Source organism: Tinamus guttatus, unplaced genomic scaffold (assembly GCF_059628265.1).
Source record: "Tinamus guttatus ecotype Peru unplaced genomic scaffold, ASM5962826v1 Tinamus_guttatus_pri_ptg000601l, whole genome shotgun sequence".
NCBI lineage: Eukaryota > Metazoa > Chordata > Aves > Tinamiformes > Tinamidae > Tinamus > Tinamus guttatus.
The window spans coordinates 1,278,958-1,303,075 of NW_028289135.1; the positions used below are offsets into that span (position 1 = coordinate 1,278,958).

At 34.1% G+C, this 24,118-nt stretch overlaps 1 protein-coding gene across 1 annotated transcript in view; it reads right to left on the bottom strand.

Moving 5' to 3' along the window:
• WDR27 (WD repeat domain 27) overlaps positions 1-24,118 on the bottom strand; it is a 102,649-nt gene that overhangs the window by 68,071 nt on the left and 10,460 nt on the right. Inside the window, exons 14-21 of the mRNA XM_088534835.1 lie at positions 22,693-22,767; positions 21,412-21,515; positions 19,611-19,700; positions 13,856-13,977; positions 13,130-13,263; positions 6,662-6,759; positions 6,245-6,366; positions 509-606 (exon numbers count right to left, since the gene is read on the bottom strand). Coding sequence (XP_088390961.1) covers positions 509-606; positions 6,245-6,366; positions 6,662-6,759; positions 13,130-13,263; positions 13,856-13,977; positions 19,611-19,700; positions 21,412-21,515; positions 22,693-22,767 — 843 coding nt within the window. The remainder of the gene's footprint in view (positions 1-508; positions 607-6,244; positions 6,367-6,661; positions 6,760-13,129; positions 13,264-13,855; positions 13,978-19,610; positions 19,701-21,411; positions 21,516-22,692; positions 22,768-24,118) is intronic.

Consider the following 24,118-nt stretch of genomic DNA (forward strand, 5'->3'; position numbering starts at 1 on the left):
AGAAGCCCAATGGGATCCTGGCCTGCATTAGGAGGAGCGTTGCCACCAGGTCGAGGGAGGTGATCCTGCCCCTCTACTCAGCTCTAGTGAGGCCACACGTGGATTATTGGGTGCAGTTCTGGGCCCCCCAGTACAAGGACATTGAGCTTATAGAGAGGGTCCAGCACAGGGCCACAAAGATGATTAAGGGACTGGAGCATTTGCCATATGAGGAAAGACTAAGTGAGCTGGGCCTGCTTAGTCTGGAGAGGAGAAGATTGAGAGGAGATTTGATCAACATGTGCAAGTACCTGAGAGGTGAACATAGGGAGGATGGGGCCAAACTCTTCTCAGTGGTGGCCAGTGACAGGACAAGGGGTAATGGGGACAAGTTGAAACACAGGAAGTTCCATCTTCATGTGAGGAAGAACTTGTATATCTTCCTACTTGTATATCACTGCAAGTTATGACAATTCTAAGTAAAAACAAAGCTGGCCTTTTTATTCTATGGTACCTAACTTGGCCTTACCTCAGTGTTCTTAAATCCCACAGTTTGATGCCATCACCTACAGCTGTGGTCATGAAAAGATTGTAAGCTTCAGGTTGCTGAGTGCTGAAAGCTGACCCCTGTAATAGTAGAAATGGATTTCAGATCACTCTTGTTCTGGGGTTAAAAAGCTCATCTTCACATGCACAAAGGAGTGCAAAGGAACAATGATATGCAGAGGAGCTCAAAACATCTCCTGCCCTAGCTGCTCCCACAGGCAAACCCCAAAGGGGCTCATCTCCACAAACCCAGCGGAACAGGAGGTATAAGGGCAGGTGGGGAAACCCCAACAATCTAGTCAGGTAAATGGGGCACCTGTCCTGGCCCCAGCTGAGGCTGGCACTGGGCAGTCATCAGCCCTGCAGCTTGGGTGGCACTCATCACGGGCAGAAAGGTTTCTTAGAGCACTATCAGCCTGAGGGGTTACTGCCACAGGGCATGGGACGCATTATGGGTCATAGGGGAAGAGCACCGTTCCCCAAGATGTATTCTGGGATGTTTAAGAGAAAGAAGAAATCTAAAAATATAAAACACATCAAGGAATTTACTCTCCTGACAAAGTCAAATTACATAACACAGAACCAGAGTAGCTCAGCATTTAACTATAGCATTTAACATATTCAGCCCTGCTGAATAGTGGGCCTACTTTCCATTGCCTTCAAAAGCAACTGTACATACCAGGACTGATTTTGGCTTTGTACCTTTCAATAATTAAATCCAGTCTATCTTTAAGCCTCTGATTTTTTTTTTTTTTTAACACATCTACATTGGCAAACCCTGGCCTTTTTGCTGGCTACAAAACTTCTTTCTCTGGGGAACTCAGTATAAACAGTTGAAACTCCTTCTTTCCTTTCCCTACCATTCACATTCCTGATTTGGCTCGGCACATCCGAGAAACCGCAAGGTCGTTCCCCGCAATCAGTACTTGATTTCCAGGAATCTTCTATTTCTTACAAAAAAAATGTGGTGTATAACCGGAAAATGCTCTAGCATTTAGTCTGCTGAATTCCCCAAATGGCAAGACAAAGTGAGGCACACAGCATTAAAGAGACTATAGGAGCTTTTTCTTCCTTAGCTTTAAGCAAGTTTCCTTCCTAAACTAAGAATTACCAAAGCCTGCTCTAACAGATGAACTAAAATGCAGTGTGCCACTGAATTCCCAAAGAAGTCAAGAGTTTCTGCTTGAATTTTGCAAAATACCGTTTGCTACTATTTCATATTTCCCCAGCACTACATCCAAAATTTCATCTGTTCTTATCTCACACATGGAAGAAAGACTACAGTCTACTCACCCCTCTTCCTAACAAGCCAGAAAATCTTAATTAACTGTCCCTTTACACTCCCCTTACAAAATCTACTAGTCTTCAAGGTTCTTTTACCCTTTTTGTTTGTTTGTTTTCTGTCTTCTTGCCTCCTGTTATCTTTCCCTGCTCTCTAGATTGTTTAACAAATTCTTCATACGCAATTAATTTTAATTCTTTTTCCTCTTTCTTAATATGAGCAACTGACTTTCAGCTTAGTCCTTCTTCTATGACTATAAACAGACAAGCATGACCTGTTGTGTCTACTGCCTCCAAACATTCAAGACATCTTGGACATCAACAAGGTCAAGTGCAAGGTCCTGCACCTGGGGAGGAATAACCCCAGACACCAGTACAGGCTGGGGACTGACCTTCTGGAGAGCAGCTCTGCAGAGAAAGACCTGGGTGTCATGGTGGGCGACAAGTTGACCATGAGGCAGCAGTGTGCCCTCGTGGCCAGGAAGGCCAATGGGATCCTGGGGTGCATTAAGATGAGCGTCTCCAGCAGGTCGAGGGAGGGGATCCTGCCCCTCTACTCAGCCCTGGTGAGGCCGCATCTGGAGTATTGTGTCCAGTTCTGGGCCCCACAGTACAAGAGGGATGTGGAGCTGCTGGAGAGAGTCCAGTGCAGGGCCACAAGGATGATCAGGGGCCTGGAACATCTGCCCTATGAGGAGAGGCTGAGGGAGCTGGGCCTGTTCAGCCTGGAGAAGAGAAGGCTGAGAGGGGATCTAATCAGTGTCTATAAGTACCTCAAGGGAGGGAGTGCAGAGGATGGTCTTTTCAGTGGTGGCCACTGATAGGACTAGAGGAAATGGCCAGAAACTGAAGCACCAAAAGTTCCACAGGAACTTAAGGAAAAATTTCTTAACAGTGAGGGTGACAGAGCACGGGAACAGGCTGCCCAGAGAGGTTGTGGAGTCTCCTTCTCTGGAGATCTTCAAAACCCGCTTGGACGCAGTCCTGTGCCACGTGCTCTAGGTGACCCTGCGTGTGCAGGGGGGTTGGAGTAGATGACTTCTAGAGGTCCCTTCCAACCCTAAGCATTCTATGATTCTATGATTCTATGACTGATTTACAGAGTAACAGTGTAATACATGTCATACATATACTACAAAGTAATTTTCAAAATGGTGAAATATTTGCTAAGTCTTTGCACCTTGTAGATTCTCATCCTTTTATCTTTTTTCCTGGTCTTTCAGTACCCTCAAATCTTTCAAAACCAGTTGTTTGTTTAGATGGTCTAAGTATTCATGCTATTATGACTAATATCAAAGTATTATTTTGTGTGACATTTTCTACAGAAATATGTTTTGTTTTTTGAAAGCTAAACCCAGGTGGTTTCTCTCTTATTTATTCTGTTTACCAGGCAGAATACTTTTTACTTTCTCTACACGATTTTATTAATTCAATGAATAAGGGTTAACAGAGGTACAGAAAAGAGTACTTAAGTTCACAAATGAAAAATTGAGGGAAATTCATAAAAAGTGCCATAAACTAATATCAAAGCCTAAAATGTACCTAAAATGTCGCACCCCTTTTCCATCTGTGCTTAATAAAAATCTTTGTTTCATTGTTTTATACACATAAACAGTCACAATAAATATTATTTTTTGATCTGCAAAAATAAAAATTGCACCTTCTAAATGAAAATGTCTGAAAACAAGAAAATTCACTGAACCATAATTCATTTCATACACGAGTGTTTTGGAATAATGTAATTTCTAGTTGAGACATGAATAATATGTCTGTAGTGGTTTCTGCTCTTAAAAGGAATAGAAAAATGACAGACATACACTTACTGGAAAAATGACATTTGGACTGTACTCAAGAGTTTTTGCATATGTCCTACTCAGAATACAACTGGTAATATGTATGTCTCTGTTGAGGTAACTGCAGATTTCCAGGACCACAAATCAACAAACATCTTTGAAAAAAAATATAAACTGAAATAAGATAATTCGCATGTTTAAGGCTACATTTTTTAAGAGCCTAACGAAACCATCAAATTGGAAGCCTAATGAAACCATGTAATTCTTTGGCAAGCATCAGTAAACAATTTTCTTTAGGTGATCTTATGAAGCAAAATAAAATTGCCAAGTTGGAAACCGCTGTTTGAAGAAAAACAACTTACAGCAGTGTAAATCCATTATCACTACCTTAGGATACTTGCCTTGTCAGGCTTGGAATAAGTGACTAAAGACTCTTTAGAGTGAGGTGAAGCGCTACAGCCAAAAGAGCAACATTCACTTATTGCCTTAGGAGGCGTATAGAAGTAGCACCAAGGTCTAGTAACACCCTGCATTCAAGTATCACAAGCAATTTTGAGAGCAGGGTCTGGAAATCAGAACTCTCCTCTTTTGGGAGGCTGTCATTATCACTATGCTACATCCCTATTTTTTCACTTGTTTCCTCACTCTCGGGAGCCTGCCCTGCATACCATGGTACAAGTTCATGAAAAAGAGTTGAGGGTCCCTCAGCACAATCACGTTGCCTCGTGACTATTAATGGAATACGGAAGATATCCACTTCTAATTAAATTCCAAAGTATTTTCTCAGGCTGAAGAGAACAATGAACTTCAATTTCCCAGTACCTGATCAATGAAATGTGCTGAGAATTAAGCTATTGTATAGAAATCCACAGCAACACCACTAGTACATCTCTACAGGACCATGTATATGTAGCCCAGTTTCATAATGAAATTGCTTATGCAACTGTACTGTCTGTTGATTCCTATTCAGATTTTTTTTTTAACCTGCTCCGCTTTTCAAATCCAATCTGGTAGGAAGGGAAGGGTCTCAATACTTACAGGATCCTGTTAATGAGTAATTAGGCAGAAATTGTAATCAGTACACCTATTAATGAAAGCGATTTTGCTTGGCAAGTCATTAACCAGCCAACATGAGTAGTTCTGAAAAAGGATAGACTATGACATGATTCTCAGTCAAGTAGTAACAACAACATGATAAAGAGATAAGGTTACTATAAAGGAAGAGTGTTTGAAGAACAAGAAAAAAAAAAAAAAGAAGAGATGTCTGACGGTGAAGAAAAGGCTATAAAGAACATGACAGGCAAATTGAAGTTATTGTGGTGGTTAGGAATTTTTAGGATATTTAAGGACACAGGACTAAATCTATTAGAAAGGATGCTTAATTCATTTCATTCCTGCTGGAAGAGCCTTTATATGAAAACAGATGTGCTTAATTGTCATCCCTTGGTGTGCGTTGAGGGCCTTAGGAGAATTTGGGATCAAGATGTGTAGTTATGGAAACAAAAATAGTCTAGAAAAAACAAGCATTAATATACTCAATTAAATCAAGAAAATAGAGCTTCTAAGCAAGCAGTAAGAAGTCTAAAGTTCTTTAAGTAATTTTATTTGGTAAACTTGAATCATACATGGAGCTTCAAGAGCTAGGCATGCCTTCTGTGTTTTCCAGTCCTGAACATCAGTACCTAAATTGTACTAAGTGCTATTTTGGATCCAGGCCTAGGGGTTCTGTATACAATCAAATCCTAAATAAGCCCACTAATCTCAAGTAGATGACAAGTAAGAAATAATCTGCTACAAGTAATACAAAGATACAAACAAAAATCTGGTAGTAAGCACAATACCCAAAACATTTGCCTGGTGAGTTTCAGTTTTTATGGCTTTACTCAGCAGTCCTCTGCTGAATTTCTAAAGCTAATATTTTAATTTTGGCAGAATCCTGTAATTATAACTCTAAAAGGCCTGTTAGGAAGTTTCATAATCTGTCTTCTATCTGAGAGATGTTTGCTACCCTGATTTCCTTTCCCCGGTGTTGACAGAATTATAGAAGTTCACAACACAACATACTGTTCTGTAAAATATAATGAAAGGCCTAAAGAAAATACAATCAAGTAAATGAAATACTATACGAATATAGTGTATCTATACAAATATACATATATCCTACTTTCAAACTGCAATTGCAAATTGAAATTTAAATATTCCAATTGCAATTTAAAGTATTAAGACATTTATCTATTCCTACAGTTAACAGAGATTAAGAAAGAAAGATTAAGTATGGCAGTATACACCTTCCATCATGATACCATGCTAGTGTGCACATATATTTTCACTGTATTAATTATTCCTTGTGTTATTATAAACATTCTTGCTCAACTGCAATATTACAGTCTAACCCAAGTTAGGCAAAGCAGATGTATACTGCCCTAATAGAAGAGCATTTTGGTCAGCTCTCATTGCCCTCTGCTTTCCAGTAGAGAAATAGTGAAATCTTGTATGCAAAGGAGAGATCTTGTATGCAAAGGTGTATTTATCACACAGACATAACATTGTCCATCCTCCCCAAAATATAAAGTCTATTGCTTAGCATCAATTAAATTTTTAGCCCAAAATTCATTTTTGATAGAGCTGTACAATAAAACATATACCTTATTTTGGCAAATCTGATGGACTGATCTAGAATGAACCTCTGGTATTACTGCTGAGCTGCAGCCTGCATTGAGGTCAAAAACTTCCAGAGCTCTGTTGCTACCAGCTGTAAGTACAATATCTGTAATGTTCTCTCTGTTAAAGTTAAATCGATCTAAAGAAACAGGAGTGCATAGATATACAGAAAGACAAATAAATAGGTATCACATCTCTCTTGTATTCTGTGTTCTATGAGCAGCATCAAAATTTTTTTAGGATTTACGATCCTAAAAAATTTAATTCTGAGACTGAACTTCAATACCACAAAAAAAGTATTTCTACTCTAACAGGAAAAGACTTCCAAACAATCAAATACTAATTACTTTAACTGAAGTTATTTTCATTCCAGTCTACAAATCTAATTTGTCATAGGATACAAGAGTAGAAATCATTTACTGTTGAAAGGCTGGTGATCTCCACTGTGGAAGCCATGGGAAATTTCTGAATCAATTTGCAAACACTTCTCTGTTTATATCTGAAAAAAAAAAAAAAAGAATGATAGGGTTAAAAAAAGTTAAAATTTGTAGTCACCAATAAACTCACACTGGAATCATTAATTATAAGAAAAAATTTCAGATTGGTTATTAGAAATTAAAACCATACATATTTTGATTTATTGCATCTATTTGTTGCTTCTATAAAAACTGTAAAGAACCAATTTAGATAAAAATAAATAAGACATTCAAATATCTAAGACAGATCTGCCATCAACATAAAATATTCAAATAAACCTGCCTGATTCTTGAAAAAGTTGGAAAGACATTTTAAAGTAACTATGATTAAAAAAAGAAAAGAAGAAAAGAAATACACAGAAATACTACTGACTTTAGTGCAGCTTTTCATGTGCTGTGTAGGAGAATTAAGAAAGAGATGATGAGGAGAAAACAGTGAGAAAAGAATAATTCCCACTTAGATGGGCGTGGGACAAAGGGCTGATCACACACTACTGAGGAATTAGGCCTTCCAGCATGTACTGAACTCTTTTAGGACCTTGGCATAAAAATGCAATGTATTGACTCAAACCAAATCTGACTAATAAGTATTAATACAATTTAGGACAAGCTTCTATGTCTTCAATTCTTTCTTTCCACCAATGCTACCAGTTTCAAAAACTGAGCTCTGTTTGGCAAAAGCAATGTCTATCAGTAGTATCCATTTAAATGAAAAATGAGTAATGTTTTGCTTTTGCCTTTCTTGGCCATTTTGAAGCAGAGAAGTCCCAGGTGGTAACTAGAGCTACTTCAGCAACACTGGTAGAAACCAGATTATTTTGTAATTTAATACATGAAACTTTTGTGGTTTCCATAAGCATTTTATCTGATTAAATTAATAAAATAAACTGCTCAAGATTCAGAAACAACGTTATCTCCATTTCTGTGTAAAAATATCCATTTCTGTGTAAAGCTAGCTTTAAACAAGCTGAGAAAGATACTAAGAACAATCCAATCAAGGTAGCATGAGTCTTCTCCTGGCCTAATTTATCCTGCTGAAAAACACTTACTGAAATAATTAAGATTGTTCCCAAACCTGAAATCAACTGCACAGATACCTCAAGGGGTCTTTTCCAGAATAAAAAAATTAAAAAAAAAGGAAGAAGAAGAAGAAGAAGAAAGCCAATCTGTTTAAGCCCTTCAGGTATAACAGGCACTGTGGACTCACTGAGCTGGACACTGTATACATTGGTAGAAAAATATTATTATTTGTTAGAGACTAAAGTTTATATAACAAATTTGTGTACCTTTCATCGCTTTAATAACACCTCCATAAACTAAGGTTAAAGAGGCAACATGATTTTAGATAATCTGTAGATAATCTTCGATCACAAAAGGAAGGTATTGCATAATTTAAACAGACCCAATATGAAAGCTCATTTGCAACATGTAAAAACATAATGTTAGGATTAAAAATGTTGAAACTTAAGCAAAAAGTGCAGAGTCTACATTTTCATATAAAATAATTTCCTGTTTACTTTAGAAGAGATAACTATTCATTTTACAAATAATTTGTTGAGGGATTAACCCTCATTAAGGGTTAATTAAGTCAGTAAAGATCAGAGGGTTTTGTAATGTATATCAAGAATGCACATAGATAAAGCTTTTTAAACTGTTGAAGTTAAATCTATGAGTCAGAAGGTGCACTAAAGATCTGTGCTTTTCACTGCAAGACAATCTACAGGAACTGATTTCTATGGATATAACAAGGGTTATGTTGTAAGTATAACAGAGGAGATGATAATGAAAAACACAACAAATCTTCAAAAAGAAAGAAGAAAGGCTTCATTTTTTCCCCACCAGAAATGAATTCTGAAAATAAAACAAAATAAAATAAAATAAAAAAACAAGGATAAAGATCTCTCTCATGTCTGGCCATTTTCTAGCATGCCAACAGCAAAACTAATTCCGCTTTTTGTAGAATGTCCAGAAGAAATGCAGTGAAAGACAAAACTACACTTCTGCCTTCTTTTAATGCCTTCAATTACAATTTTGCCAACATGATTGCTAAATGACTAATCTGCAAAGCCCATGCTTTTGGCATGTAATCATTGTGGGGGAATACATTTACAGCAGCTAACTATTTTCAGAAGATTAACATACCTTCAGAATCAACAGGTAAAATGTATTCTAGGATATGAACATTTCCTGACATGATTGCAGAGGTTGATATATCTACTTTCTAGGAGTTTTGAAGACCTTCACCAAAAGCATTTTTCTGATGACCCAGAGGTAAAGTAGCAACACCTTCATGGTAGGCAAAACAACTGGAAGAATATTTTACTATACTAAAATTGCAAGAACAGGCATCCAAGGAAAAATATCCAGCTTGATATAAGTCCAACCTTTAAAGTCTTAAGGAAAATAGCAGCATTCAACATCAAAGCCAAAACTAAAGGACAAATCAAACACCATCCAAACACCATAAACATAAAAAAGAATCATAGGGTTTCAGGACATGACAAACATTTTTATATGAGCTGTAAAAATTAAGCTTTGAGCAACAATCCCATTATAAATTTAAAGACATAGTCCTGAACTCAATAAAAGTAAGAAAAGTATTTTCATAAAAAGGGGGGAAAAAATCCACTATTTTCTAAAAGGCTTGGAATTTGTCACAATTGCAAAATATTATCTCCTAAACTCTCCAAATGTAATGAATCTTAGTAATAGGAAAGGAAATGCATATGAAAATTTAAAGCATTTAGAGATGGCAGCTGTTTCTAACATTGTTAGAGTTCATCTTACTATTCAAGTACTTCTCATTGAGTGATCATTCTGTTTCTGACAAAAAATAAATTGTATTTAAGCTTTCTGAATGAATGGTAAAAGGTTACAGCAAATAAACTTAGAATATTCTTAGTTTCGTAACACTGAATCAGGTCTGTGGAGTCCATTTATTTAAGAAATTTAGATTATCTAAGTGGTTTACGTCAAAATAATGATCCTGTAAATATTAACATTATGAAAGTACCCGAAATGAACAATTCGGCACATTAAATTTTAAGCCCACTAATGATGGCCTCTTCATTATTCATCTATAATATGTGTTGGTATCGCTCCACAGTTCCTCAGAGTGGATATTTAGCATTAATTATCATTTTGTATGTGTGTATAATTATTATAATCTGTTTCTAAATATACTGTTTTAAAAGGCTATGTTTCCACTATTAAAACCATTTCTGCATTTTAAACTCCTTTCATATTACTCATTCTGATCTTTAAAATAACACCTCAAGCTGACTACAAAAATGACATAAAGTGTCATGTTTTGCGCTCCTCAAATTATTATAGCATTTAAAAATAATTAAGAAATACAGAGAAAGTAAACTTAGTAGCAAACAGAGTCTTCATATCAGCACACATAATTGTTGATGAGAACAGTAGAAATAATAATCAGTGATTTTGAAGAATGTAAAGAAAATTGTTTAGAGAGTGAATCATTTTGAGATTAATCATAGACACAGGAGATCTGGATTCTATTGCCAGAACTGCAACAAATATCCTCTATGACGTTTGAAAAGAACATTCTTTTTCTCATTTCCACTTCTCAAGTCCACATTTGAAAATGAATCAATATTTAACCATTTCATTAAGTGGTCCTGAAATTTATTTAATTTATTCTTATAAAAAAGCTCTTTGAAAACTGCACAGAGAAGCACTGATACTGTCATTGTATTGTCTTCACTTCAGAATCAGAGTGGTAATTTGTCAGTTAGCCAGAATGCATCGCAATGCTCCTCTAATTAAGAGAAAAAAAGCATTCTTTTTTGTTCAATCTAATATCTTCTTGAATCAGTTCCATTCAAGTCTTTCAAACTTGACTCAGAATGCAGAATGAGAGAGTGGTGAGAAACAAAAGTAATGACACAGTGTTTCATAAAAGAAATGCTGGGAAATAAACTGGAGGGAAGCCACAAGAAAACATCAAAGCGAATTAACCTTTGTTAATACTTTTTTTTTTTTTTTTTAATATAAGCAGGCCTCAGACTGGGTTGTGGATTTGTTGTAATGTCTACAATTGTATGTGTGGTCTTTTGGCATTATATTAATATCCTAGACAATTTAACAGTATGTTTTTGAGTTAATCCATCAAGGAATACTGAGAATATGAAAATATGAAAAATAAGCACCCTATGTACTTGAAGAGCCTTCAACTAGATGAACACACATTTGAAAAAAGTAACAGGAGCAGGACAGACCAAAGTTCAGTGCCCAAGACCATGCAAAACTGCTTGGATGGGTTCTATAGGAACTATATCAAGTTCCAAATTACTTGTAGCATCAGAACTACTTTCAAGGTAGTTTAGACAAGTCTTTTTCAATGGTAAGTACAGTATGCCTGCTCTTCCAGTTACTGAATACCTGTGATTCCTAGAAGAAATATGGAGATATCTAGAGCTGGTACAATACACGCCACAAGAAACTTGTACAAAGCTCTCAAAAATAGAATGGAAGAAATATTTTAACTAATATTTTTAAATTTTAAAAAAAGGAAAGTAATAAACATAGCAGGGAATTAAAGGCCAGAATATTAATTTATATCTTCTTTCTGGAAAGTTCCTCCATGATTCCTTGTTATTTATGAGTTAAGTATGGTACGGGTTAAGGCTTGCTTGTGTCAGTTTCCCAATATCATTTACTTATGCTATGGACAGATTTCAAGCATAACTGGAATCACCTTCCCTAACCTCCCAGTTTCCTCCTATCCTTTGTAGCCCTTTCTACAGGTTAAACAATCTGTAATATTAAAAAAAAAAAGAGTCAAGACAGCCAAAGGGAAGAAAAAATATATTTTCAAAGGAAATTGTGTATTTATTCTATTATTTACTTTTCATTATATTCTAATAGTTTTACCTTTCTAATGTAATGTATATACTAGAAAATTAGAGCAGGAAATTCTGCACTCCTTAGCATATAGTTTTCCATTGTATTAACTATATTCCCATTCCAAAGACAGCAGACGACTAAAATCACATAAATAAGAGCCATAGCAACTCACTCCATTAAGGATTTTGACCAGAAATGAAAATTAAGGAACCACTTTCAAATGGATTCATTATGAAACCAAGCAGGTGACAGGGTTTTGAAAACAACAATCAGTGGTTAAATGTTAAACAATTTATAATCAATAATTAAACTGTATGATCATAATAACACAATACGTACTTTTTCAAATAACAGAAAGCTTCTGTTCTTAAAAAAATTGTATTTTACAGAAATGATATCATTTGGCAGCTTCCTCTTTGTTTGTTTGTGTGACATTAAAGGTTAAAGTTTTAGTAAACTTCCCCCTATCAAGTTCATGCTTCAGCTCAGGAAAGCATTTAAGCTTATGCTCAGCATGTTTTTATAAACAGCTGTCAACCATGCAAGGAAACAGGACAGCCTTCCCCCACCTCAGAATGTGACCCAATACAATAGAATAAAAAGAACAAATACACAATTCACAGTAACTTGAGTTACTGAATAGACTTGAGTATCGTAACCCTAATTCTGTTTGTACTTCCACTCAAAGTTCCTATTGATAAGGTAACTTGAAGGAAAAAAAATATATCTCTTCAAGAATTTTGTAAAGAGTATTGAGTTCAAATGCACATATATATATATGCATATTTTAATTAAGTTCACATATACAAAAGTATTGCCAAAAACAGTAAGAACATATAAAGAGCATTGAAACTAAATAAAAGGATGTAAGGACAGTTTTAGCTCTAATTATAAACTCATAGATAAGAAAAGGTATAGCAGACATTCAATAAAAGGACTGATTCCAAAGCAGAAAGACAGAGACACTTAAACAGAACAATGTCAGTTAGAAGTGCCTGAAGGATGTCCGATAATGACAAAATACAGAGACAAGAGAGGTTAATAAAAGAAGTAAGTAGATAAAATATAACAAGCAAACTCAATGAAAATGAGGGATCTATTTGAGGGAGCAAGGAAGAAAACAGTCACACTATGTTGCATGAAAGAAGTATGTGAAAACTTCTAGAGAAGAGAAGGATTTTCAATAGCTCTTCCAAAGGAACTAAGACATTAACATATGCTAAGGTGTGAACAAGCATACAGCAAAGCTCAAAAAGCAAAATTTTAACAGTAATACTGAAGTAGTAAAGAGTAAAATAATATGTATATATACATATTACGCATATATATATATATATATAAAAATATAAAAACACGTATTTTCACCAGATAAGGTATGCACCATAAGAAATATCTGGCATTACTTTTACCCTTTAATATTTTTGCTAAAATAGCCCCTTCACTCTCACCACCCGCTAAAAGCAAAGAAAAAAATTGCATAGCACACGTATTTTCACTGCTCTGTTAAAGAGAAATGTCACTCACCGTTTTAGGTCATCCTTCACTGTGTCAAGGTAGAAACTTAACAGATAAAATTCAGCTCCACAACACAGCAATATAAATGTATCTATATAATAAAACTGTGCAAAGCGTACAGATTTATGGAACTTGTCTTTACCCTGAAATTCAAAGGAAATAATTAAGAATAGATTCCAGCATATTGAACATTTTTCGTCTGAATTACCAGGACTAAGATGTGATCTCCATGTATCTGTAACCCTGATCACATGCCAAAAGGTTAACCTACTATGTAGTGGCCCTATATATTTTCCAAGTCTATTAATCTCAAGACTTTTTTTTATTCTGTTTAAATTAATTGGCAGCACTTTAACAGTACCTGCAGTCAATTGAGTCTAAAATGTCTTTCTTCATACACTACACTTTCATTGGAAATAAGAAGTAGACTGTAAAGTCAAGCAGAGCTGTGCCAATGAAAATAGAAAATATCGAGCAGACATTTAAATCAAAACTTCCAGATATACCCACAAGGCCTAGCAACCAAGATTTTTTGTTTTCACAAACTGTCAAGATAAAAAGCCTAATTTTGCAGTCAGTGATGACCACCTAGGTCGTAGTATCAGCTGCAATCACTGTAATTCAGTAGCTCTGAAAGGCTACTTCTACAGTTCCTTCTACAGACCCATTAAAATAGAAAGAGATTAAAATGCAAAAGTGTCCTCTTTGAACGAGCTGACATGAGTTTCTCATTACCAGAAGTAGGGCAGGTTCTTTATTGCAGACTGACCAAATCCTTAAAGTTTGGTCTTCTGATGCAGAAACTAACCACTTCTTGTCATGGCTCCAACCAACAGAGTTAATTGCACCATCATGACCTAATAAAAATAATAATAGAAATATCACAAAGTCTGTTTCTTACATTTATACATTTCTCCAGAGATAAATGTATTGTTTTAATGTAATTATACAAAATAATAAAATATAATTTAAATATATGCTTCAAGTGGTTGGATTACAATAGGTAGTAGTAAATCATTCAGCGTTTTTTTTCTTCCACTAGATGTTGAAAATATTATCTCATTTTCATAATTAACATTCACAAAATTAAAAAAGGTCAAAGAAATGTTAAGTTATTTTACCTGAATAATAACATGCATTTGCATTTCCTCCATTGTTACAATGGAGTTCATAAAAAAAAGTTGTAACAATTATAAGGGTAAAGGATAGATATATCTTTTACAGACATTCATATTTTAGAAGAATAAATTAAAAATTTTAAGCAAAAATACAATATTACTCAAAAGAAGAGAGAACTTGAGTATGTTACATTGTAATAAAATTCAGTGTGGTATATTAAGAAATAGACTGTCAAAGCCATTTAAGATCTTTCATATCGTTGCAATACATTTTTTTTTCCTTCATTTGATTTTTATTACTAAGCTACTGCTGTTGTAAGAACACAATAAAACTGCCACTATAGCAGCTTCTGCAGGACTGTCCCATCAGAAAAGATATGTACCTGCTTAAAAATTAAGCAAGATAAGTACCCGCTTAAAAATCCATATTCTATAATCTCTTATTAACAAGGAGTTTCTGCAAGAATCAGACAGTTGTCTGATCAGTATATTGGTGTAACCCAAGGGAAAAAAAAAATAGGAACTTGCAAAGGGAAAGCTTCAAAAGACAGAAACTCAAATTACTAACTTACTCATTTAGAAACTAAAATTATCCAAATATCAAACACAATGAACATCCTTTGACCCATACTGCTCTCAAAATTTGTCCAGATTGCCAGATCTCAATCTAAAGAACTTCACCCAACCTGAATGCTTATGCTGCCCTCTTGTGCATAGTTTCTCTTTTTTATTCAACTCAAGTTTTATATAAAACTTCATAATTTATAAAATTATTTTACAAATTGTTTAGCTTGCCCTGTAATTTATCTCAGCAGTTAAGGCTTTCTCTAGTGTGTATCTATTCAAAGGTTATAAACAAGAAATTCTAATTTTCAAAGACCTACAAAATTTCACCAGAAAACTGCTGAAGTACTGCATAGGTACATCTAAGAGTACTAAATAAAAAATGAGATATATTAAAAACGCTACAATTTATGGTTGAAACAGCATGCCTATAAGTTCTTCTTTTCACACTACCCAGCATAAACTTTGAAGTATAACTTCACTGCTGGTATTTATTTTCAAGGCAAAGACATTATTTACGGGCTTTGGTTTCAGAAAATCATTTGGAAGTCTTGAATAATCTGCATGCAAAAAAAACAGCAAATATTTATCAGAATATACAAAGCAGTTTTTCAAAGTGTTAAGAAAGATGAGAAACTAGGAAAATCCGAAGCTTGGAAAACTGGAAAAGCAATGCAAAAAGCATAAGATATGTGCACTCCCTATTCCTCGATCCTAAAGCACAGCGAAGATATTGCCAGCTGGCTTGCAAGAGGCCAGTAAGCATCAAAGCAGTATTTACTCAGGGTTCCCCATTCGTGAAGAACACGGAGGAGGACAACAGTTGGCTCTACAGAAATTCATCAAAAGTGCCATGCTACCTGTTACCCATTTGAAGCTGGTCAGCATTAACCTGCACTTCACAATAAAGAACAGTTACTTGAAAAGCCGACACTGAAGAATGCACAAGGACTTCAACTGTAACTGATCCCCTAACAGATATGAATACTTTACACAACTGCTTATGTTACAGCAGATTAGTGCTGTAGATTAGATTAGATAGTACATTATAAAAAGGTGTTAAATAATCACATATATTCAGAAGCTGCTTTCAAAGTTTTTAACACAAATTATATATTGACTTTTCTTAAAAACATAAATTTTACATGACTACTGTTTTCAACTCTGAATTACAGAATGACAGAATGGTTGAGGTTGGAAGGGACCTCTAGAGACCATCTAGTCCAACCCCCTGCTCCAGCAGGGACACCTAGAGCACATGGCACAGGGTGGCATCCAGGCGGTTTTGAAGATCTCCAGAGAAGGAGACTCCACAACCTCTCTGGGCAGCCTGTTCCCGTGCTCTGTCACCCTCACAGGAAAGAAGTTCTTCCTCACATGGAGATGAAATTTCCTGTGTTTTAATTTACACCCATTACCCCTTATCCTGTCACTGGCCACCACCAATAATAGTTTGGCCCCATCCTCTTTACATTCTCCCCTCTGGTCATTTGTGCATGTTGATAAGATCCCCTCTCAATCTTCTCCTCTCCAGGATAAACAGGCCCAGCTCATTTAGTCTTTACTCATAAACTAGAATCATTCATCATGTTTTAATGAAATAAATTTATAATATAAATTATAAATATAAGTTAATATAAATATAAATATATTTTATATATTTAATTATTAATATAAATATATTTTATATTATATTTATAATGCATAAATATAATATAGTAATATAATTTTATTATTTTATATTATTTATATAAATGTGAATATAAATATAAATTTTATATAAATATGTAAATTTATTAGGGATGGTTCTTGTGCTTACTGAAGAGCTTTGAGTAGGTTTACAATTCTTTTAATATTGCATATCATAAAGAAAAAAAGATAAATATTAAGAGCAAAGCCATTCATCAAGAAAGTAGTATAACAATAAATCTTTATTTTATTATTATTATTATTAGAGTAGGACAAACTAGTACTTGGCATCTAAGTAATGACACCAGAAAGAGCTCCTCTGTAGTAGCATAAAGTTGATGCAGGTCATTTTAAAATCTCTTCACATCATAATAAATTGGTTCTCATTTGCAGAATACTGCAATATTTTAGACAGCTGTGCCAGAATTAGCATGGGATTCTGTAAACATTCTGTTTGTTAAGGAATGTACTTTAAAATATATCTTATAAAATCATCAGGTTTTATCTACTAGAAAGAGAAAGGCTTAGCTAATAATGTCTCAAACCTAAGAAAGTATCATTTCCTTGATGATTTAGAGAGGAATGTCAACTTTTTCCTTCAAATTTTGAAACATCTTCATTCTAACCTTTTTTTTTTTATTTTAAATGTATCTATTTAGATCTCTTTTTTATTAAAATTCATGTCTCCTGCTTCATGCCAGTAACAAATGAAGTCATTCCTTAGGCATTATTTAGTATGCAGAAAATATATGGAGATAAAGATGTGTTAATGTCAAGAAAACTAACAGCTTTCCCAGAGATAAATCACAAGCCAACTCTTGCCAGTGTGATGAAGCCAGAATAAAAACTATACTCATGTGAAAAAAATATCCAAGAAATCAAAATGTCTCTTTCTGTAGCACAAGATCTCTATATGCAGTCAAGCAAAACCAGCCTACAGATTACTTTTGATCGTGCTTCACATAAAGAGAAGCTGGATCTGCAGCAGACAACAAAATGCAGCTATAGTATTTATATGGTACGATGATAACTTATAGCCTCATGGAATCATTTTGCAAGATTTATGTATCACTTCAAGTTGAGAGCAACCCTTCTATAAAAATCAACTTTTAAGGTTCTTGAGTTATTTATATCACAGCTTTTTCATCTGACTTAAGAAAAGTGTGCTAAGGATCTAAAAGAACACTGCTATTTTTCGGGCATATCTTTGTTAAGAAGCTGTTCCAAATACTATAGCAGTACTATATTACTTATTCATAAATACCTCATAATAGGTAGGAGAAGGGAATAAATAATTTTGATCTCTTTTGGATAACTGCATTTTTTTTTTTATAAATACTAAACTTCTAAAACAGTGAGTGGAATACTGTTAAATGTTTCAGCTATGTAGAGTCCCTTTGCACAAAATTACTGCTTTTGTTCTAGCACTGCCTAAGTATCAAAAATATGTTAATAAAACCTTAAAGTACTGTTTCTGGCTGAAGTTTATGCAACTTTCACAATAAATTTGCTGAAATTTGTTGGTCATATATGAAGAACATTTATTAAAGTTTATGAACTTGCTATTGCACGAAAGACCTCATTTCCCTGCCCACTAGGCACATTTTTTTCATGAGTTTCTCACCACAAAGGAAAATATGACTAATGTTATCTTCATTAGTGAACCAACACAGAATATGTCAGCCATTCCAAAAATTATGGGGAATTTATTTTTGTTTTTATGATCCCGAGTAAAACAGAAGTTTACATGCCAAAGATTGGTCCGTGCTATGAACACTGAGAGACGTAAGACTTCAGCACTAGAAACATTCGTTCTGAGGATAACATGAAGCTTTGTTGCTCAAGGAAAAAAAAAAAAAAAAAAAACACAGCAATGGCCAGGCACATTCTGACATTCTGATAACAAAAGTGATGTCTCTCAGCTAAAGAGGCCTTGTGAAAACCAGAAAGAAAAGCCCTTATATAAGGTGAGGCATGATAATGTCTTTTTTCTCCTTGCAATTTGGCCCTTTCTAAGGATCTGAGTCCATTAAGAAAATATCTTGGATTTGCCTCAACAAATATTATGTTATCCATCATGTTTGAAAACTATAATCTGGGAAAAGCCAAGCTGACTAGTTACATCGATGCAATTTCTTATGCTAAAGAACTTAATTGTTAGAGAAATTAAATTTCGTATGTTGTGGAATTTGTAGACTGATGGACTTAATTTGAACTACAACATGGCTTTCCATAACTGGCTGCTGTAGACTTGAGAAGTCCATTAACAATACAGTGTGAGAGACATGACTTTCTCATACAGAACTGTCATACGCAATGGTAGATGCGGATGTAAAGAATTACAGTACAATGAAAATTACTCTGTGAAAAATAATTTTTCAGAAATCAGCTTTTAGAATTTTGCTTAGAAATATTTTTTCAAATAGTTGTAAATTCTTTTTGTATTTGGTAAGGTCTATTCATAAACAGCAGTCATTTGCATTAAAATACAGTAAATCAGTCCTGCTATAGAACTTTTTGTAAGTCATAACATTGACTGCTATTTACAATACTCTAGATTGTAAAAAAAAAAAAAAATAGTTCTGAATTTCTACAAGACAAACAGGTTAATTTATAATGTTAAAACTTTTAGCGTCTTTCTATTTCTGTACACTTTTCTGTTCCTATTTCTATGGGAATAGTCCCTTTTATGTCAAATAATTATTCTTCAGAAGCCTGAAGCTCTAACCTAAATGCACTATTAACCAATTCTATTGTCAAATTTTTGGCTAATCATCTATTACAATGTATTAATTTAACACACATTGAATTATAAAGGAAAAATATTTCAATTATATATTTAATTTTTGTATTATACACAAAAACAATGCATATTGCAATATACTTTGTGATGCATTACTATCATATATCACTGAGGAAACTGAGAAAAATGGAAAACTGGAAAGAATTTTAAATCTAGAACAAAGCGAACCAATCAGAGAAGTAACTTTGACATCCTAAAAAAGAACAATAATCATTTCTTTCCAAGGTGACATAAGTGGAATTTTTCCTTAATACCTCATTTGAGATTAAGCTCATAATTATACACTATTATTTAAAAATGTAATTTATAAATTTACCTGAAAAAACAGCTCTTGTATCAGTAAGGTTGGAATCAAATACCAACACAGATTTGTCAGCAAGGCCACAAGCCAGGAGCAATCCATCCCCTATAAGGAGACCATCCTTATTTATGTTTGAAATCAAAAAGCATCTAGTATGTTGTTTCTCTAAATCGTAAAAGTTGCATGTCACTACAACAAAATACACCAAGATGTTCATTTCATTTAACAACTTGTGTTCCAAAGCTTTGCAGGAATCTATAATCAGCACTTCTTCCCTTAACATATTCTCACAGCTACTCAGCACTAGGCAGAAATTCAGTTTTTACAAAAAAAATGAAATGCAGAAATATTCGGCACCCATATGAATCTACTTCCTGCTTTTCATCAATTTCTGTAAATTTTACTGTTAAAAATACAATATATTTTCATATGTATCAGAATAAAGGCACATATTAATTATTCTGGATATTCTCATAAAGAAGATTAATTTCTTGTCAGCTGTGCATGAGGCCTTATTAGTAAACGTAACAGGTAAGTGACCACACACATAAGTAAAGTACATAAACCTTCTTGTGCAAAGCAAATGTGAGAAAAATCACTTATCATTTGGGAGGTTTACTTAATGGACTATTATCTCAAATCCTTAGGGAAACTTTGTTTTCTAGAGAGCAACAAGTCATACATCATAACACTTACATTACTTCAACAGGATAGTTTTTAAGTTCAAAAGGATTTGTATTATTTCTGTAGTGCAACTTTACCATCTCATTTGCCTAAGCTTTCTATTTAGTTTTCTTTCCACTATGTTTAAAGATGCACATAGACATTATTCTGATTTGTAGTTTACAAAGATGACTTGACAATGCTTAATTTCAAGTGGAAAATTTACAACAGGAGTTATGTAAAGCTCGGAACCACTTGGCAACACACACTACAATAACAACATTTATTTGAATTTGCAACAATATGATTTTTTACTTAAAGAAAATGAACTTTAACTTCATTTTGATAAACTGAGGTTGTTTAAATCTCTTGGAGGACAGTAAAAGAGAATGAAACACACTTTCCTCAGAACAAGTGAGAAAAAATTATGCTTAAAACATTATCAAAAAAAAACAGTGCTGCTTTTTTGCTAAAAAGAATTTTTAAGGTCACATAACACTCCTAGCAATTTACTTTCTGTAACTGTGTGTTTTTTTTTTTTTTTTTTTTTTTTTTAAAGTTCACGAAAGAAATATCTTCCAGGTCTACAGGGAAATTTTACAGCTAGAAAATACTTTAGAAAAGCTTGGAATCATTTTCATTTTATTTCTTGAAGATGAAAGCTACTCTTCCTCAAAATAATTAGGGAACCACATTTTCAGACATTTGGAAAATATTATGCTATGTAGAATGTATATCAACATAAGTTTTAGATTTAGATTTAATAGATAAAGACTGAATAATCTTTATATGAGAAACAGGAATATTCGAATGCTCTGGTTCTTCTGAAACAGAGCTTCAGCTTTTACTAATCTTGATGACACTAATAAGCTTTCTTAGTTTGTAAACTAAAGTTTGAAGTTGTTAGACTATTAATTTTCAAGATGTGCTGGGAAAATATTAAGGTTGGTCAAAAAGCAAAAGAGACAACATCAGAACCCTTTTGCATATGAGTTAGCAGCCTGCATGGTTTTGCAAGTTGAAAAATCATCATCAGACTGTAGATGGTTTTACTAGAGAATTTAGTGGGAATTTACCTAGTATGTGGCCTAACTAAATCCTCTCATATGATTTTTTTCTGTACACAGAAAACAGTACATCTTACTCTACATACCAGAATACTGAATACAACAAATTGGGGTTGGCTTAGAAGCAACAGATATTTCTCTCCCATATTTGGTTGGAGGAGAACCTTCCAATGGATATTCTTTATTTTTGCTTCAAAGAAGAAAAACAGAGAAAAAGGAAAAATTGTAAGAGAACTAAAATCATGAAATGAACTATGAAATAAATGTTGTTTGGGAAGCTATTCTAAGTAGTTTTATGTAAGTTTTCCTTGAAAATATATGTTAAATCCAAGATAAGTGGCAAATTATTTAAAAACTGCCATACTTAATTACTCCCATCACCATTACAAATTCATTAAATCATGAATGAATATAGATTTTTACAGAAAGGCAAATATCTTAAGTAGCACATTTAAAGAATACAAAGTCTATCTTATGTGACAAACAATATGAAAAATATCTCCTCATGTAAAAACATGAATAACACTGATCATCTAACAAGCTACTAAGTATAGTACTTAAGTGATAAGTTGCTTAACCCAACACAATGCAGCGTAAACCATTCTTGAAATCATCTGCAGCATTCTTCTAAGTGTTTGCCAATATGCCCAGAACAGTTCTTGCACAAGAACTTAGCCTTACGCTATTAAGTGTTTTAGAAACACTTTTATATATACGTGAAATATAATGGCATTAATCATTGTTTTTATGTTTGCACTACACAGAACAAAAACTCTACATAGTACTCGAGAAAAAAAATGGGTATACTACACTCTTTAGCGTAGTATAACATACTTTAACCAAATAACATGAAAGTGCCCACTCTTGAAAATCATTAGTTCCTTGTCTCTTCAGTGATAATGAGTCCACTGGTGGAACAGACCTATTTTGTATACTGTGTTTAAGTCTATCATCTACAGAAATGTTGCATTAGCTTAAGATGCATGATTTTAGGGATTTAGGAACAGGATCTTAAATTATGAAGCCTTTCTGTGCCCTGTTAATTCTTGAGACTAAAATTACATGCTAACTATATTTTGAGAATATGTTCCAACCATATTTAGCCTTTACTGCTTCTAAAAATTACACAGAGCTCTAACAGAAATTAACAAAATTAATATTTTCTTGTATACACATAATCAACTTTAATTGATAGTTTGATGATCTGAATCATTGGCTGCAGTTATTTTATAGCAAATCCACATGGTCTTTCTTCTCTCCTGTGATACTTCTGAGTAAAAAGTTGCAATAAGACAGGCAAATACTAATCCTATTTACTGTAAGACTGTACTTATCCTCATTGTATTTTTTTCTTCTGGATTATCTACCATTTACAGCTGGTCTTCCACTTTGATATGTCATCACTTTTCTTCAGGTTAGTAATTGGAGAAAACATGGTCATTCTGAAAAAAAAAGGAACATAGAACCCCCTATGTAAAACACTAAATGTCTCATGAGAGGAGTATTTTATCTCAAAGGGAACAATCCTACTTGCTTCTTAATATTTATATTTACTATCAATGTTAGCAGGTAAGATAATACACAGTCAATGTATTATTAATCCAACAGTTAAAACAACAAGCAAGACGCAGCAGAGAAGAATGGAAGTTCATAAGTGTCCTTAAATGAGACTCAGTTTCTTTGATTTTAACTTTGATTTTTTTGCTCATGAAACATATCAGTCATGTTCTTAAGGAAAGTTTATCTCCTGGCTTTGTGAAAACAAGGAACTCTCTACATCAGTATAAGGGGTGAGGACCTTTTTTGACCTAAGGGAGTTCAGTGCTCAGGTGTATCTTATCTCACCCAAGACTTTTAGGAATAGAAGAACTGGAGAGAAGTTCTGTCTGTTCTCAGAATCAGGAACACATCCAACACATTTAAGATGTATGTGCCCCAGGGATAAATGGTTCATAGCTTCAAAATGTTTAAATCTAATTTGAGATGTCCCAGTCTTAAAAGGTTGTTCTCAGAATATAAAAAACACAGCCTCCACTAGCCATCTCAAAACATACATGCAAGTAACCCTTTCATCAGATCACTTTAAAGGTATTCAGGAAGTGTATTACTGGTAGGTAAGAACTGGTTCTTGAGGTCTCAGTTCCAACACTCACCTTCATAAAAAGTTAAAGGGTAAATTCTCATACATAGTTTGCATCATTCTATTTATGATGCAATACATACAGTACATGAAAATGTACTAAATACAATACACAAAGATGGTATTGTCTATGACAGTCTTTACTAAAAATAAAATGCCGTGTCGGGGAACCACCTTGAGCTCCTCTGAGGATTATTGGCAACACACTGCTCATTTCATCTGAATGAGCTCTCCATCCAAGAGAAACTTTGTCAAGCTCTCAAGGAAGACAGGTAAAGCTACAGAAAGCTTACATCAAAGGTAAGACCACACCAATAAATAAGAGAATTTATATAGCTGAGTATTCTAACATGCCCCCTCTCAGTTGCTGTCTGAAAGAAAATAAAAGGCATACTCCTATCTGTGACAATTTGAGCATAGATAGAACAAGGGAAAAAGTTAATTGGTACAAGTGACAAAGTGCTTGGGCAGAGACGCAGTGCAAATGTACATAGGAATTTTCAAGATGGAAGTAACAGAACATTGATACCCATGAGAAATCATAGAATTTTTTTCAACATATTTAACAGATTTTGTTTCATAACACCATGTCTATTTTTTCATGGGTCATTCATTTAAAAGTGGCAATACTGCATACCTCTATTATGTGATAA